At 41.4% G+C, this 18,291-nt stretch overlaps 1 protein-coding gene across 3 annotated transcripts in view; it reads left to right on the forward strand.

Annotated features, from left to right (window-relative positions):
* ADCY8 (adenylate cyclase 8) overlaps positions 1-18,291 on the forward strand; it is a 231,883-nt gene that overhangs the window by 123,069 nt on the left and 90,523 nt on the right. For all 3 annotated transcript variants that reach the window (XM_040261749.1, XM_040261750.1, XM_040261751.1), the window contains exon 7: positions 2,757-3,027. In XM_040261749.1, coding sequence (XP_040117683.1) covers positions 2,757-3,027 — 271 coding nt within the window. The remainder of the gene's footprint in view (positions 1-2,756; positions 3,028-18,291) is intronic.

Genomic DNA, 18,291 nt, shown 5'->3' on the forward strand with positions numbered 1-18,291 from the left:
CAGACCTCAGCTGCAAATGTCTTACTCCAAAGCTCCAGATAGTAGGAAGGATGAAAATGAGCCCCCCAAATTCCATTTCTATCAAAGCATTTAAATATTGATTAGAATTTCAGCAGAAGGATCATAGTAAATGATGAGAAGGGTGTCTTTCACTATGGGAAACATACTGTTGATTTAGGATTTGCAAATATTAGTCCCCCTTAGCACTGACCACAGAAGGATAAAATGTAGAATCCAGAGACAATACCAAAAGGGGTTGGTGTGTAACTTGATTATTTTTAAAGAAAATCAGCCATCAGACTTTATAAAACACTTCCAAGAGTTTCATTTTGCCTACGAGAAAAAGACAGCTTTCCAGCACCCAGCTCTGAGACTGATCTGAGAAAGACTGGGACACCTTTTTATTTCATGGAAGGTGAAACAACTTTTTTATTCTCCTAGTTAAACACTACTGAGCTGAATTCCTATATATTAACAAAATTTATCATGAAAATATTTTGTAATTAGCACTTTTCTCTAGAGAGCTCAAAAGAGCTTTCACATGCTTTTATTTTTAATATAGGTGTACCTTGGAGATACTGCAAACTGGATTCTAGACCACTACAATAAAGCAAATATCTCAATAAAACAAATCACACAAAGTTTTTGGTTTCTCAGCACATAAAAGTTATGTTAACACTATACCATAGCTTATTAAGGATGCAATAGCAGTATGTCTAAAAAAATGCAGATACCTCAATTAAAAAATAGTTTCTTGATAAAAAGATGCTAACCACCACCTGAGCCTTCAGCAAGTTGTAATCTTTTTGCAACAATAACGTCAAAGATCACAGATCATCATAACAAATACAATAGTGGACAAGTTTGAAATGTTTCAAAAATTACCAGAACATGACACAGACATAAAGTGAGTAAAGGTTGTTGGAAAAATGGCTCTGATAGACTTGCTCAGTGCAAGGTTGCCACAGACCTTCAATTTGTATTTAAAAAGAAATGAAATAGCTGTGAAGCAAAATAAAGGGAAGTACAATAAAGTGAAACCTACTTGTATTTTACCTTACCTTTGACATCAATGACTGTATACAAGAATACTTATTTGGAAAATGTGCAGAATCTACCTTAAATGATCAGAAAAGCATTGTTGGCAATTTCTTTATATGTCTTTGCAGTGAATTATTTTCTCTATAAGCAAGAAGGGTAACAGAGAGAAGCAGAGATAGTACTAAGTAAAATGCATTTGGAAAAGTCATTTTTTTAAAATTGTTTCCTTGGATATATTGTTTCTAGAATCCAGAAGCCAAGCAAAGTCTTAAGTATCTACATATTCATTCATTCATATATTCAAGAGCATTGAAGTCAGCCAAGAGAAATGAATTTGTGCTGAATCAGGAATGTGGGGTGAGCATTCTAGGCGAGGAGAATGGCTTGCTCTGAGTTTAGCAGGTGTGAAATAGCACCTTGAATTTGAGGACATGCCAATTACTTGATTAGCTGGAGAGAGTGTCAGCGAATGAGCCTTGAAGAAGCAGGATCCACAGAATAGAAGCCTTATAGATCTTGTTCAGAACATATACTGTATCCCATAAGCATTCAGTACATGGAATAAACAACAGAAATAAAATAGTGCCATTCTAAAGAGTACTTCAGGTGGTTTTTTTTTTTTTTTTGTAGCACGTGTAGGGTGCCACGAACTGTTTTGACTGCCTTAACATGAATCAACTCTTACAATACTTGTACCCTAAGAAATGAATACTATTATTTTTACCATTTTATGGGTGAGAAAATAGACACCTAGAAATGTTAAATAACTTGCCCAAGATCTTTCAGCTAGCAAGTGGTAGAACTAGGGCTTCAACGCAAGCAACCTGGCCAAAGTGTCCATGCTTGTAAGCAACAAGCGAGTCTGCCCAGACCACAGTGCAGCACAATAAGCAGTCAGATTCAGTTAGTGACGAGAATAGAAAAACTTTTGTCCGGAAGGATTTACCATGTGACATTCCCAAGATTCACATCAGATCTTTAAAGCACTTGATGTCATCTGTTGTTTGGCTAAAAAAAGAAACTAGAATCTTGGACTGTGATGGCTGATACAAGTCTGTTACCTTGTGAGTGAGCCTAGCCCACACATATCCACAGCTTTGTTCTCTTCTGCTTTCCACATACACATTACAGGGGAAATTGCATCTTACAGTGGTTTTCCTAAAGGATCCCTCCATGTAGCCCTGTGGACTTGTAAGACCTGCCTTTGTTCTTAAGAAGATTATAGATAAATTGAAGAAATAAGGCACAAATGTGTGAAAATTGAAATGATAGGAAAAGTATAAATTTGCATGGTAATCTGACAATAATTGCCGTTGGGTTCAGCAACATTTATAGAACTTGTTTTTCCAAAATAATCAACATGACTGAAAAAAAAAATCACGTGTGTTTAAAAGTTACTGAGATCAGGCTGACAGTCATGAGGGAAAAAAAGGAGGTTGCTTAAATGTGTCTCAATGGGGCTGCAATTTATCAGAGGCTACAGGGTCCCTTGGGGTGAAGTTGGTGATAGATATTCTGCTCATTGATTTATGCTTATATTTCTGTTTTCTTCTATTCTTTTTGCTTTTTTTCAGAGGAACAGATACAGTCCTTGAGAACATGTCCTCCCAGCACCCATGTACAGCCCTGATTTGGGGTTTGCACAAGAACCAAAAACAGAGATGGCCTTTGCAAGGCACGTCAGGTGTATGACAACCTATCCTTTGTCCACACAGGCGGATTCACATTTCCAAAGCCACGCTGGACTGCCTCAACGGTGACTATAATGTGGAAGAGGGTCACGGTAAAGAGAGGAACGAATTCTTGAGGAAGCATAATATAGAGACCTATTTAATTAAGCAGCCTGAGGAGAGTCTGCTGTCTTTGCCCGAAGACATCGTCAAGGAATCTGTGAGCTCCTCAGACAGGAGAAACAGCGGGGCGACGTTCACAGAGGGATCTTGGAGCCCTGAACTGCCCTTCGATAACATAGTGGGGAAACAGAACGTAAGTCCTGGCTTCCTTCTTCTGGTTTGCTGTGAACGCATGTGCACCTCCAACCCAGATGCCTCAGGGAAAACCAATTCATCTTTAACCTTTTCTCCTTTGAGCATCTTAATCGTAAATGATCAAACATGTATCCTCAGGATGGAATTAACTTATGCAGTCAATTTCAGGAAATGCTAGGAATACCAGAGGGTTCTCAACACCCACTTCTTTTTTTTTTTTTTTTTTTTGACCTAGCTAAAAATAAATGTCATGTGAAGCTGGAGTATCAGTTTACCAAAATTAATTCCTCATGTTGGAGAAGATAAACCTCATGTTATGAAACTAGCAACAGAAGAGGAAGGTCAAATCCATGAGAATGTCTTTTTTTTTTTTCAGTTAGTTGGCTGGCTCAGAGAACTGAGATACCCTCTGAAATTTAGAATTAGAAGGTCACTGTTGATTGGGAAATATAATAGCTTCAAGTGAGGTAAAGGTGAGGTCATTCAAGAGTAGCAAGTGATTTCAAAGCCATCAATATGATGCTATTTTTATGTAGCATGGATTTGCATCTTCTATGAGAGATAGGACGGGCATCCCTGGTGGCTCAGATGGTAAAGAATCCACCTGCAATGCAGGAGACACAGGTTTGATCCCTGGTTCAGGAAGATCCCCTGCAGGAGGACATGGCATTCTGCTCCAGTATTCTTGTCTGGAGAATCCCATGGACAGAGGAATCTGGTGGGCTATAGTCCATAGGGTCACAAAGAGTCAGACATGACTGAAGTGACTGAACAGTGCACGCATGAGACACAGGGCAACACAGTCAGTACATAAAGTGTAAATTATCAAAGAATCAAATTTTTTTAAACTATGTCTTCAAATGCTAGAATCACACTAAACCCAGTGAGATGCTCTTACTCTGAGAAGCACCAGAGAACTGAGGTTGATCAAAAGAGAACCTAAGTGGCTTCAGCAATACAGCACTGCCCAGAGTGCTTGGTCAGAGCATGGGCAAAATTACCTGCTCTGACATGGGTTTTCCCTTTCATTATTTAGGCCAGGCACACATAGTTGACCTTATGTAAGTTATGTGAATTCATTGCACTTTTTTAAAGAAACTTACCCAGAAAAGTCCATATATAATACTTGTAAACAGTTTCTGACATGCTTCTGAGCCAAGGAAAAGCTGAAGCTGCTATGAAGTAAACAGACCAAAATTGATAGTATCTGGAGCTTTGTGAAGACATATAGAAGTTAATTGTTTTAATCCCCAGAACTGAACATTTCTCATTGACTTCTCATTAAGAAAAAATCTGTCTACTTAAAGGCATGTGAAATAGAAAAGGTTAAAATGCTGAAAGTCTTGCCTCTTTCTTCTGCATCTGAAAGATGAAAGATGAGGCCAGGGTAACCTCCGTTTCCTTCCAGCTCTGTGTAAAAGAGCTGTAGATCAATGCATGGAACCCATTCCACTGGGCAAAGATGCAGGTTCAACTGTGTCTGCATGCATTGCAAGAGTCGACCCTTAGGTCTTCAGTGTTCTTTTGTGAGTGTTTACTTTCCTCCCAAATGATTATGCCCACACAAATCATCACTGATTTCAATACCTACCTCTTTCCATCCCTGAATTGGTGCGCATGGTACAATTTGCTATTATAGAAAATTACAGTCTTAAATACTTCCTGGAGTTGGTGCATGCCTGCTGAAAGTACCATCTGTTTCCTCTGTCTGTTGTTAACTTGAGCCTGAATGCTGGTTATTTTTAAAAAGATGCACACCTCACCCTGAGCACCTCAGTAACTGTGCATAAAGTTGTCTCTCTTGCTTTTATGTTTTTCCTTTTATTTTTGGTCTTTCCTTTTGAAAAACTCCATCCATTTAAGCTGACTGTGGAAATAGGGATAATTTCTGTTAATAATTGTTCTAGTTTCAGTGTGCCTATCCTTGCTACTAAGAATTGAGAACCCAGAAGACAGGCAGAGATACTTGGTTTCAATTCATGATTGACTGATCTGGTAGAATTATATAGGAATACTAGAAATATTTCTCTGCTAATTTCCTAATGATCTTAAACTGATATCATAAAGATGCCATTATTAGTCAAAGATTATTATTTTTGGTGTTTAACCATACCATATATTTCTTAAGATGCCTGAGTTTTGCCTGTATCTGCCATCTTCAGGATGAGTAATCTCAGTTTGTTTTGATGTCTTAAGACTTCAAGAGCCAATGATATGCTGATAACCAAGTGGTACTAATAACATTTTGGAAATGGTTAAGTCAATTAAAATGGTCACAGATGCACTTGTGCTTAGCTCTGGAAGTCAGTGAGCCATATGTGCAGTGCAGGGACATAGAGTGTGTCTGGAAGAGATCAAGACTGGTCCGGCTGAGCCTGTGCCCTGCCAAATCACCCGGTCAGTACTACAGAAAGCCCAGACCATCCAAGTGGTAGCGTAACACAGACAAAACATACTAATGCTTTGTTGGGGGTTTTCTAGCCTAATTGGCCAGATGTTTTAGCTTCTATTGATTCATACAGTATGCTTTGAAATATTTTTAATGACAGCGGTATGCCATGCTGTAATCCGTGCTATGTAAATAGCAGATGTTTGGATAGTTACATTCTCATGTATTCATTCATTCAATAAAGATTAATTGAGCATCTGTTTCATGCCAACTACTGCTAAAATAATAGAGAAGGAGGGACAGAGGAAAGAAACACTTTAGAGATGAAGTCAGCCATTAGTTTATATGCTTCGGGAAGACAGGGATTGTGTCTGTTTCCCTTATCACTTTTGAGTCCACAATCAGAACAATACCTGGCGAATAACAAGGCTTGTTTACAGTTTGCTAACTGAATGAATTAAACTGATTAAATGAATAAATGTGGGTAGAAAAGGAGAAGACCCAATCAAGTTTAACTTCCTGGTTTTTTGCTTGGATCTGACAGGATGCATGGTAGACCTGCCCACTGAAATAAGCAATACTGGAATGGAAGGAAACACTAAAAGCCTGGGAGAGGTCCAAGGGGAGATATCCAAAAGGCTGTTGAACACACACTTCTGGAGTTTAAGCATAAAAGGACTACAGAAGGGATGTGAGTCTGGTAACATTTGAGGATAGATGAAACCATGAGAGTGAAAGAGATCATGCTAAGGAATATGCAAAATAAAACAGTAAGAAACTATGAGACAGACACGCAGGAACACCAGATGGAGGTAAAGGAGAGTCACGATCCCATGACAGAGACAGATAGGAAGCAAAGTGACCAGAGGAGATTAGGCGATAAGGTATCACCGAAGCCGACAGAGCAGAGCATTTTGAGAAGGATGAGGTGATCAACAGTGTCCAATGTAGCCAAGAGGCCCAGTTAAAGGACGACTGAAAGTTGCCAATTTGAATTGGATTGGATAACAATGTTGGCAAGAGGCAGACTTGATGCAGTGGTGAAGTCAGAAGCCAGATTGTCCAAGTTGATATGAGAGAGCTCTGGATTTCCAAGAACCCCAACTCCACCCCAGTCCCCTCTCCACTACCCATTTCAGGAGTCCGTTAGTTTGCAGGAGCAAGGGAAGTCACTTAAAATTATTTCTGGCCCCTATGTGAGTCTTCAGTCCCAATCTATGCCTGAAGATAATCTCTTGGTTTAGATGTTGTGCATCTTCCCAGCCCCTATATCTGTGCCCCATTGGGCTAAAACTGTTTCAGCCCACTCTTGGACACCCTAAACACTTATGCTTTTTATCCTTTACTCTTGACATGGGCAGACGTTTTCCCCACTGATTTGGTGTCCTGGCTCCCTGAACCCTGGCTCAGATACCTGTGAGGTTTCCTAAGCTCTGAGCCTCTGAGTGAAATGAAATTAAGGAAACTTAGAAGGCAAGAAGCTTATGATTATACATGGACTATTAAAATGTAAGATTACAAAAGTAGAAGTAAATAGCTGAAGTACACCAAAAGTGTGAACATTTTGACCTCAAGGAGGATATCCAAGAAATTTCAAGGCTAGGCTGTTGAGTGAGTCATCAACATGGTCATTGAATTTCTCAGTACACCTGTGGTGGATTCATGTCAATCTATGCCAAAACCAATACAGAATTGTAAAGTAAAAATTAAAAATAAATAAATTAATTAATTAAAAAAAAAAAGAACAGAGACAAAATTTGAGATGAAAATGAAGACATAAGAAAAGGGTCCTTATTCTGAAGATTTTTCCCCATGCTATAACTAAAATCTGTTTGTAAGCTTGAGCTCTGGTTCATTCAGTTGCTTAACAGTCAGTCTTTGAGATGGTGAGGATCCTGTAAGGAGAAGACAGACTTGGCCCCCATCTTTCATGAGCTTACATTTTAAGGGAGTAGAGAATGCAGACAATTAATCAAAACACAAAAGTACTGAGAAGTAAATATAGATGGATATATGACTAAGGATCAAATAGAATTACTGCAGACTTACTACATCAAGAGACCTCTGAAAATTTTATATGAGTGTTGAAAGAACCCTGCATTTGAATGGCCTGGAAAAGAACATTATATATAGTAGGAGCACCTTGTGCAAAGACCCTGGGTGGGAAAAACGTTTGGTGTGTTAGAAGAGCAAAAAGGCCCAAGTGACTAGAGCATAGTGAGTGGGGAAGGAAGGAACACAAAATGAAGTTAAAGGAGACAGGCTGAGCTTGAAAACCTGGTTGACTTTGGATCTTATTCTAGGGAAGTGATAGAACTATTTTAAGCTGGCCAGTGACATGATTTGATTTAGATGTTTAAGAGATCATTCCAGCTGCCTGTGGAGAATGGATTGTAGGGAGCAAGAATGGATTCATTAGACAAACAGCATTTTTACTTATGATTTATATGAGGATATCAAAGGTTGAAGCTTTTATGTCTCTATAAAGTGCATTGTGTGAGGATATGAATTATTTTAACTTGATTTTGTGTGTGTGTGTTTTATTGGAGTATAGTGGCTTTACACTACTATGTCAGTGTGAGTTTCTGCTGTACAGCAAAGTGCATCAGCCATATATATACTTAACTTGATTTTTATGACAGGTGATATGCCAAGAGAGGTGGAGCTACTCTTTTAGGAGCAAACTCCCTTTTAAAGCCTGGCTTCTCTCCCCCATTTATTGAGAAATCATCACCATTGTCCCATCCCTCCTTTTCACATTGATCATGACATCAGAACCTAGGCATTTTTCCATTACTCCTCTAGACCTTTTAAAAGAATCACTGGCAGGGAAAGTATAGATTTGGTACTTCTGTTGTATATATTAGTTGTTTCTGTACAGTAGACTGACTTTGGTCATTATTCATGAAGTTCATATGTGCACTGTGAAGATCACAAACACAAATGAAATTATTTTAGATCTGCTTCCAAACCACCATCATAAAGCAAATGTCACAATAAAACTGGTCACACAAATGTTTTGGTTTCCCAGTGCATACAGGTTACATTAACAGTATACAGTAATCTATTAAATGTGTGATAACATTATGTCTTAAAAAATGTACATACCTTAATTAAAAAACATGTTTTTGCTAAAAAAGATAACCATCACTTGAGCTTTCAGTGAATCATAGTAGTAACAGCACAGATCACTGATCACAGATCACAGCAGACATAATGCAGTAGTCTGAAATATTGAAGACTCACCAAAATATGACACAAAGACACCAAGCGAGCAAATACGGTTTTAAAAAAATGGCACCCAAAGACTTGCCTGAGGCAGGGTTCCACCTTCAATTTGTAAAAACCACAATATCTGCAAAGTGCAATAAAATGAAGTGCACTAAAATAAGGTATGCCTGTGTTCCACACAATAAGACAGAAATTAAATGCATTTCCTTACCAGGCACATAGATAAACATCCATGGCCTCACTGACACTAGTAGAAGTGGAGAGCCTGGGGCCAGGTACCATGTGGGGAGTGTTGCTCAAAGTCTTTGGTTTCATTCTCACATCAGTCTTACTGGGTCAGTTTGATGTGCTTGCTTTACAAGTGACAAAATTGTGATTTGAGAGATAAGTTCATTCCCTGAAGGGCATATAGTGAGTGAACAACAGAACTAAAATCAGAACCCGGTCATGTCTGATTCTGAAACCTTCATGCTTTGAATGAGGCTGCATTGCCTCCTCTCTGCATCCTGAAGATATATACCAGGTTTCTACTGTCTACCTTGTTTCCTGGTCAGTCGATCTTAAAAGGTTGTGTATGTGTGTGCACGTGTGTGTGTCTTCACCCTCTGAAGATGACTCACTTTCTCGGCAGGCATATTTAGAAATTTTCTGTGAAAACTCCAGAAAAGGACCAGCTTTTCCTCCAGGTAGTATTAGCAATACCCCTAACATCTTACTCCCTGAAAGTCCTGATGTGATCATTGTTGGCATGGAAAGGGTTAAGCAGGAAAGTCTCTCATGTCTATGCAGTAATAAAACAAAAAGTGAACCATTTGATTTAGTTGCACTTAGCCTAGAGAACCTTGACTCCAGAAATGTGTAGGGAGTGAGGCTAGCCATGGTTGAAAGCAGGATATGAGCATATTTATGTTATTATGTTTTTATCAGTCCCAGCTGGGACTTCTCTTAGATCCTGTTTTCTGTAGCCATTGAAAGAAAAAAATTCTCATCCGATTGCCTTGCTGATCAAAGCCATGTGGACTTGATGTTGAGGGCCCGTTTTCTCATAGTAAGCCAGTTAGCCCTGTGTGTCTCCTAATCTTGGGGCAAATTTCTGCAGGACCTCAAATTTGCCCCTGTGATAGTGGGAAGGGCTTGAACAGAAATTCAAGAGAATGGAGTCCTGGCCCTCCCTGATTCTCCACGTACTATTGCAAGGCCTTGGGCCACCACGTCTGCCTTCCAGGCCTCAAGGTTCTCATCTGTGCAAAGGCAGAACTGGACTAGATGGTCCCATGACTTTTCTCTCAGCTCCAACATTGCCCCTTCAGTTTGTCAGCCTCAGACACATGTTGGAAGTCTGTGGCTATACTGGTGAGTTACCTACATTTCAGAATCTTGGCACCCAAAGCCCAGAGAACAAATAATTCATTAGGAATTATTTGTAATGATGGGAAGTAATGGGAATACCCCTTATTTACAGTTTTCCTGGTATAACAGTTCAGCATAACTGTCATCTAATGAACTGTCTTAAAATGTTAATACCAAATCGGAAGCAAGAGTTAAAGCAAAAAAAAAATTATTGAGATGAAATTTCATCTATCTAGAGGATGAAGTCTTCTCTTTCTCTCAGTGTTCTGAATAACTGCATTTTGATTAAACGGAGGGGGTAACCAAACATCGTTATAAACATCATCACACTTTGCTATTTTTCAGGCAAAATGATCATTCAGGCAAAATAATCAACATGACCATTGTATTCTCCTGTCAAGAAAACTGATCACTAGGGTTTGATTTTTTTCCTTCTGTTTCTCTCTGAAGGTGGGATGCAAACTAAGTGGCAGGCCTCTTCTTTTTGCATATGAAAGGCCAGAAGACAAAGAACAGTCTTAATTCAAACTCATTTTACTTTAGCATTTGACTTGGGCAAGTCCGTCCCCCCTGAGGTCCATTTGTTTCCTCATTCGTGCAGCCACTGATTATTCAACTACTTAAAGAACTATGATTTGCCAAGCCTTGTACTGGGTGCTGAGGACAGGGAGATGCTGAAAGAGGTGCAAGCTGTCTGGGAGCTCACAGTCCAGTGGTATTACTAGCAGGTCATCAGGCTCAGTGGACATTGTTCTCATTCCAGCAGAACTGAATAGTGATCCCAGGTAGTCAGTGAAGACCTTCCCAAGGAGGGAAGGTTAAGCTGAAATCTACAGACAAGCAGGAGTAAAGCAAAGGATGAGGGAACAAGAGCCCAGGAGGAGAGAAAGGACAGGGCCATCATCTCAGCCTGGGTTTTGGCTCCTGAGGACCAAAGCACATGCTTCTCCTTCCCCTCTGAGAACCCTGACCTGAAGTTTCTACCCCTAAAAATGCCCAAAATACTGGGCAGTGGCCTTGAAGAGGAAGCTGTGTTTTCCGAGTCAGCTGCTGCTTTGACAAGCTGCTGAGTATCTAATTGTCTGTGTTCAGTCTTGGTATAGAGGAAGCCACAGGCAAATTTTCCTCCATAGGTAATTTCTTTTGAACCACTTTTAACATCAGATTAAGCTTTGATGTTCATTGGATGGGACATCTGCAGGCTTTGGGGATAGACACCATGATGGGTTCTGGACATTTCCCTGAAGTCCATCTGTACTCTTCCAGTAACGTGGCTTGTACTGACAACAAAACTCCCCAGGCTGCTCTTAGTCCCAGCTCTGAAGATAGCAGCTGAGTTCAGCCAGGAATTAGAGGGATCTGGTTTTTCACTCTCTTCAGAAAGGCAAATGGATTTGAAGCCATCCAGAGAGCGCTGAGTGGATTAAGTGGACATTTTGATCCATTAACTTTGACGCAACATCCCCACTTTCTCTGAAGTTCCAGAGATAGACTAAGGTGGAAAAGATAAAGGGAGAAATGAGTCTGTGGCTCGTATGGAATTGCAGCTCTGGAAAGGAGCTTATAAGTTGGCACAAGACACAGCCTGTGGTTCCCCCATAGCCAATAGCTGGCTGAAACTTTGCTAAACTCATTGGAGTCTTCTTTCACCAAGGATTGACTAGTTGTTCCAGGAACCCTAAGCATCTGAGGAACTGGACCCAAAGAACACAGTGGTCGTTTATTTTTAATTTTTATTTTTGATCGTGCAGAGAGGCATGTGGAGTCTAATTTCCCCGACCAGGGATCTTCACCAATGGACTGCCAGGGAAGTCCCAATAGTATTTTAAACATGTGAAGTAATTGTATGATATTTTAAATGTGTGAAGGTAGGTAGGAAGAGAAAGCAAAAAATCTGTTTGTTTGCTTTTTTACTTATTTCCTCAATTTGAAAAAATAGCAGTGCATTTAAGTTTTATTCATCTTGGTGCCAGTTTTGCTGGGCTGAGATGTATCACTGTAAAAATCTTTCATTGAGTTATGTCAAGGTCTTCCCATCTTTTCTCCATGAATACCTTTCATTGTTCTGATCCAGTGTGGTTTATATATATCAAAGTTTTTCTTTCCAAAGAAAATTGCATTTGATGTGAGTGAATTTGCATTCCCTCTTTTTAAAGTGAGTTGGCACATGTGTCATGACCCGCCATTGCTACTGCTCTTCACAAGGAAACGAATGGTACCATCATAAGATGATTCCGTTCCAGCCCAGAGCACAGACCCTGGATATTTCTGTTGGCCTGGCTAGCTTCATCTTGACTATTTGTGTATGTACTTATTTTCACTTCACATGGAGTTTACAAGGAGTTATAGTCCTAATTCCTTGGATATTGATGGAATTTCTTGAATGACTGTCATGTCTCAAGGATCTTCAAACTACTACTGTGAATTCCAGGTTATGAACCACTAGATTCCATTGTGTCTTTCCCACTCCATGACTTCTGTATCACTTTTAGTCCCTTAAAGGATCTTTTCACAGCTTGAGATGATAAGAGCTCCATATGCATCATACACGGTAGCACCCACTCAGGTGTCCATATCTTGAGAGTACTTAGATTCGGGACTGTTCTTAAGTGATAAACTCAGAAACAAATATTAGGAATAATGATAGCCAAGAAGAACTAAATTAATTGGATCGATCTAATAAAGTATGTGGTAGAAAAGTTAGGATAAGAGGATGTAGAAGCCAGGGAGCAGCCTCTTCTTTTCCCAGTTTTGTCCTGCTAATGTTACCCCCCAAGGTTCTTGGCCTCCTCTATATAGAGATTGATCAAAGGCCAGACAAGAAATTCAGGCAAGGCTTTACTGGGGTCCCTGCTGTAGCAGGAGGGAGCGAGGAAAAGTAGCAGGTTCCCTTGCTTGCTCATTCCCCAAAGTGGGGGCGAGCTTGTTCCTTACATGAGATGAGGTAAGGATGTATCCAGAAGTCTGGCCAGAAGGGTGGCTGGGGTCGTTTGTCCACCCTTTAGGTGGTGTTGTGTGCAGGGGGCATGCACAGAACCCTGCTTTTGCTACCAACTCCCTGTTTTTGCTCCTGGCTCTTCAGAAGTGGCAGTTGGGCTTTTTTGGTCTTTTTGTATCTTTTGTTCAGAATTTGCCCCGACCCCACATGCACGCAGTTATTTTTAGTCCCTTACAGTTTCTTCCTATTTTGTGGTTCTTGGAGAGGTGAGTTCAGGTACAAGCATTGCAGCACTGCAGCCAAGGGTCCCAGGTCCCAGTCTGTCACCCCATCTCTGTTGAAAAGTTTAGAGGCTGGATTCTTGAAGGTCCGTAATGTGAGCTCCTTTGAAGCTGAATCCAGGAAAGTATCAGTCACTAAACTAAATCAGCCAAATTGTATAATAAGACCCATAGACTTATAGCACCAAATATGAGCAATTTATCAGCAACTCTTGATAGAATGTAATGGTTAGATAGCATTACCAACTCAGTGGACATCAGTTCAGTTCAGTCGCTCAGTCGTGTCCGACTCTTCACAACCCCATGAATCGCAGCACGCCAGGCCTCCCTGTCCATCACCAACTCCTGGAGTTCACTCAGATTCACGTTCATCGAGTCAGTGATGCCATCCAGCCATCTCATCCTCTGTCATCCCCTTCTCCTCCTGCCCCCAATCTCTCCCAGCATCAAAGTCTTTTCCAATGAGTCAACTCTTCGCATGAGGTGGCCAAAGTACTGGAATTTCAGCTTTAGCATCATTCCTTCCAAAGAAATCCCAGGGCTGATCTCCTTCAGAATGGACTGGTTGGATCTCAGTAGACATGAATCTGAACAAATTCTGGGAAATAGTGAAGGACAGGGGAGCCTGGAGTGCTGCAGTCCATGGGGTCTCAAAGAATCAGACACGACTTAGCGACTGAACAACAACATGATGTAATACTTAGGTCACATTCCTCAGTGAAAAGAGTTACTTCAGAAACTTTTTAAAAAAGATTAAAAGTTAGGTAATTCTTATATTTAAATTTTCCGCAAATTTCTGTTAAGTAAACAAAGACACAGATATAACACACACACACTAATTTTTCCCATGGCATTAACATTTCTGAAAAACCTAAATCACTGATGTTCACAAGAAATCTGAATAACTTTGGTCCCGATAGATGATTGTTTATTTATTACCTGAGCTGAAATTTTCTGATTGCCAACCCAAGCCATTGCTAGAACAAAGGGTCACTTGGTCAGTGGGTTAGCGGCCACCTCTCTAGCCATAGTCAATTACATTTTGGCCCAGTCATTTCAGTACTGGGACTACTTTGATTCACACCTGTCCTGTGGCTTTATAAACAAGCCATCAGTGTGTCGGTTTCTCTCACCCCAGCTCATGAGCCATATCCAGAGGGAAATCCTGCCTCCCTCCCTAAGTCCACACCATCCCTCTCACCCACTCCACCCAGTCCTGAGATGAGGTCCAAGCCGGGGTGTGTACATCTCTTCCACACATTACTGTGGATGTGATATTTTAAACGCTAATAATTCAATTAGCAGCTTGCCCCCAAATCATCTAACTTCAAAGTGGCTGCATCTAAATGGGCGTGCCAAATTCTGCTTCAGCCAATTCTGCAGCAGTTTAGCAACTACTTTTGATTTAAAATGGCTCAAGTGTGTAATGACAAGAATACAGTCCTATTCCCAAAGTGAGATTAGCATCTTTCTGAGAAATTCAGAGGATGAAATCAGACTTAAGGGATCCCGAATTAGTTAGCAGATGGGTCAAACAGAGCCAGACAAGCTCCTGGCCGGACAACATCAGTGTCAGGCACCGCTTGTCCTAGGTTAATCTGGCTCTGAGGTCCTTGGATCAGAGCTCCGGGACAAAATCTTGAATGCTGGAGCTTTCCTCTGTGGGCTCCAGGTAACCTTGTTTCGAGATCTCTGCCCAATTACCTGGAATTGTGGTCAGCCTGAAAATTCAGCCACAAATGACCATTTGCCCACCCCTCAGCTAAAGGGCTAATCCCATGGATGGAGGAGCCTGGTAGGCTGCAGTCCATGGGGTCGCTAGGAGTCGGACACGACTGAGCAACTTCACTTTCACTTTTCACTTTCATGCATTGGAGAAGGAAATGGCAACCCACTCCAGTGTTCTTGCCTGGAGAATCCCAGGGACGGGGGAGCCTGGTGGGCTGCCATCTCTGGGGTCGCACAGAGTCGGACACGACTGAAGTGGCTTAGCAGCAGCAGCAGCAGCTAAAGGGAGGGGCTTCCTAGGTGGCACTAGTGGTAAAGAACCCTCCTGCCAATGCAGGAGACACAAGAGACGCGGTTCGATCCCTGTGTTGGGAAGATCCCCTGGAGGAGGGCATGGCAGCCCACTCCAGTACTCTTGCCTGGAGAATCCCATGGACAGAGGAGCCTGGCGGGCTGCAGTCCACAGGATCGCACAGAGTAGGACAGGACTGAAGCGATCTAGCACGCACGCAGTCCAAAGGCAACCAGCCAGCATGTCTGTGTCCAAAGCCAGGAGCCACTAGTAGGATGAACTGAAACAAAGAATGAGGCATTTAATGTCAGACAAAGGACCCTGCGAAAGGAACCTAACACTTCTGGGACCTAAACCCCCAAATAAGTAAACTGTCTTGATGATCTGCCTTATCGATGTTAGTCAAAAGTTCAAGAGTGCGTTTGTGGGGTTCAAATCAGCAGCAAATTAGTAAATGTTTACTGTGGATTCTGCCAGAATTTGGGATATCTTCCTGGTTATTGTTTTGTTCTGTTAATCATAAACAGTTTGAAATTTCAGACCACAAAGTAACAAAGGAGTTTATACATTTTTTATTCCTTATCCAATGTAGCATCCAGCCAATATTTGCACACTTCCGATTTTGCTCCAAAGTGGGAAGCAGTGAAGGCTCAAATAGCCCAGGCCCCAGACTGACATTGTTTGCTGACAATTGAGAATAGGGAACCAGGCTACAGAGAAGTGCTGGAATCCTGGAGCAGGCTGGCTAGAAATGTCCGGACTGTTGTTTCAGCCAACAGAGTGAACATTCTGATGCTTGTTATTTCGTTTCCTGGTGCAGAAGCTATGAGCCTATTATGGAAATTCCTTCATCTCTTCCTGTAGTTGTATTCTGTAAACCTCCTCCCACAGTAAGATCTCATTAAACATTCTTTTGATTTGTTTGGGAGATAGGTGATGATGGTATAAATATCTTAAAGAGAGAAAGTAAGCAACATCCTTAATTTTAGAAAAAGCATCAGGTATATCATTTGAACGTGACATTTCATTTTTTCTCAGTACAGACAGGGAAAATTGTGGCAATCTTGGCTAACACCTCTTGCTTATAAAGAATGGTCTAATTCACTAGCACCTCCATTGTTTTCAAAAGGAAAATTTTTTACATGGCAGGTTCTGGAAAGCCCCATGTGGATATTTTCCCTGGGACCCCCAGCTCAGTGTTTTCCCAAATAAATACCACCTAGAATGGCAACCCACTCCAGTATTCTTGCCTGGAGAATCCCATGGATGGAGGAGCCTGGTAGGCCACAAAGAGTCGGACACGACTGAGTGACTTTACTCACTTCACTAGAACCTTCTTACCAGAAAAACGTGACATGCATACCCAAAGAAATCTCTGCTCCCCATCCCTGGATTTGAGGGGAAAAAACAATAATTGTTCCACTTTCAAATGCAAAAGCATTCTTCCTGGAGCAAATAATTTTGGACTAGATCACCTCAAAGCTTTCCCAAGTGAGCTTTCATAAAAAGAACACAAAAATAACTTAAAAAAAAAAGAAGTCTTCTCTTCTGGGGGCTGGTTGGGTGTGGTTAATAAACAGTAGAAGGAAGAAAATGAGCTTTCCTGGTGGCTCAGTGGAAAAGAACATACCTGCCAGTGCAGGAGATACAGGAGAATTGGCTTCGATCCCTGGGTCAGGAAGATCTCCTGATTAGGAAACGGCAACCTGCTCCAACATTCTTGCCTGGGAACTCCCATGGACAGGGGAACCTGGAAGGCTACAATCCATGCGGTCACAAAGAGTAGGGCACAACTGAGCATAGCACAGAATAAAAAAGAGTTCTAATGTGTACACCTGAGAGCCCTTATTCAGGCTTAGTGTTTGTTCCTGGTGATTTCTTCTCTCATTGGCCTATAGTTGCAGGACACAGAAAATGGGTTAGGGACTAAAACGTACAATTTCTGCCTTTTCCACAATCCAAACCCTGCAGGCGACAAGTTTGAAGTGGAGCCACAGAGGCCTCCAGGTGAGGCTCAGAGAGATGCTGCCATGGGGGTGATGGGAGGAAGCTCTGGAGCAGCTGAGGAAGCTGCTGGGCACACCTGCTTCGGAGTGCAGCCTCCAGCTTGAGGCTGGAAGCAGCCAGAGTCTGGGGAAAGGATAAGCCATCTCCGCATAAGAGACAGAGGTCCCTGGGCTGGGCATCTTCTCTGGGTCTTTCCCAATCAATAGCAAGCTGGCCTACAGTGCAGGATTTCAGTCACAACTACCTATCACTTAATCTCAAGACTCCATCTCCAGCAGGGCTAAAAGATGACACCCTTTCACTGATAACTTTAACCTTTACTTTATTCTGGTTCATGGGAAACACTCAAGCTGATGTTTATCCAAGCATTGGTCCCAGAAAGGACTGTAGGTTAGTGCTTTCCCATCTGTGATCTCATGTTCTGGATTCCAAACACCTGAATAAAACCCCATGCTGAGAAGCATCATAAAACTGCCTTTCAAGGTTCTTGCTCTTGGCTGGAATTCTCTTAAGCTGTTGTGGCAATGCCTGTAATCCCAGGCTGATCAAAAACTAGGCATGTAATTGAATAGTAGGAAAACAAACTACTTCTTATTTAATAAATGCAATTTGGTAAACAAAGTCTAAATTTGGAGTCCGTTTGGGGGAGGACAGGAAAAGCATCACCAGACTTTTGGTAGCAAGAGATTGAAAACAGTGCCCTAAGAATAGTCTGACACAGCCATTCAACCTTTCATTCACGCATGCATTCATTCATTCCAAAAGTGCTTATTAAGAATTTATCAAATATGCCAGATGCTGAAGGTTTAGTTACGGGTAAAACATAGTGCCTGGCCCTCCAGATCAGAGCCTAGAGGAACAGGCAAACCCACAATGAGGCGGTAACAATACATCGCAGTAACTGCTGTGCTAAGGATACATGCAGACTCATAACAGGCTTCTTGCAGAAGATGATGTCTGAAGGGTTTTAAAGAAGCAGTAGGACATTCTACCTAGCTGCCACACATTCCAGTGCGTAAAGTGTAGTAGACTGAGTGACTGTTTAC

Source organism: Oryx dammah, unplaced genomic scaffold (assembly GCF_014754425.2).
Source record: "Oryx dammah isolate SB20612 unplaced genomic scaffold, SCBI_Odam_1.1 HiC_scaffold_19, whole genome shotgun sequence".
Classification (NCBI taxonomy): Eukaryota; Metazoa; Chordata; class Mammalia; order Artiodactyla; family Bovidae; genus Oryx; species Oryx dammah.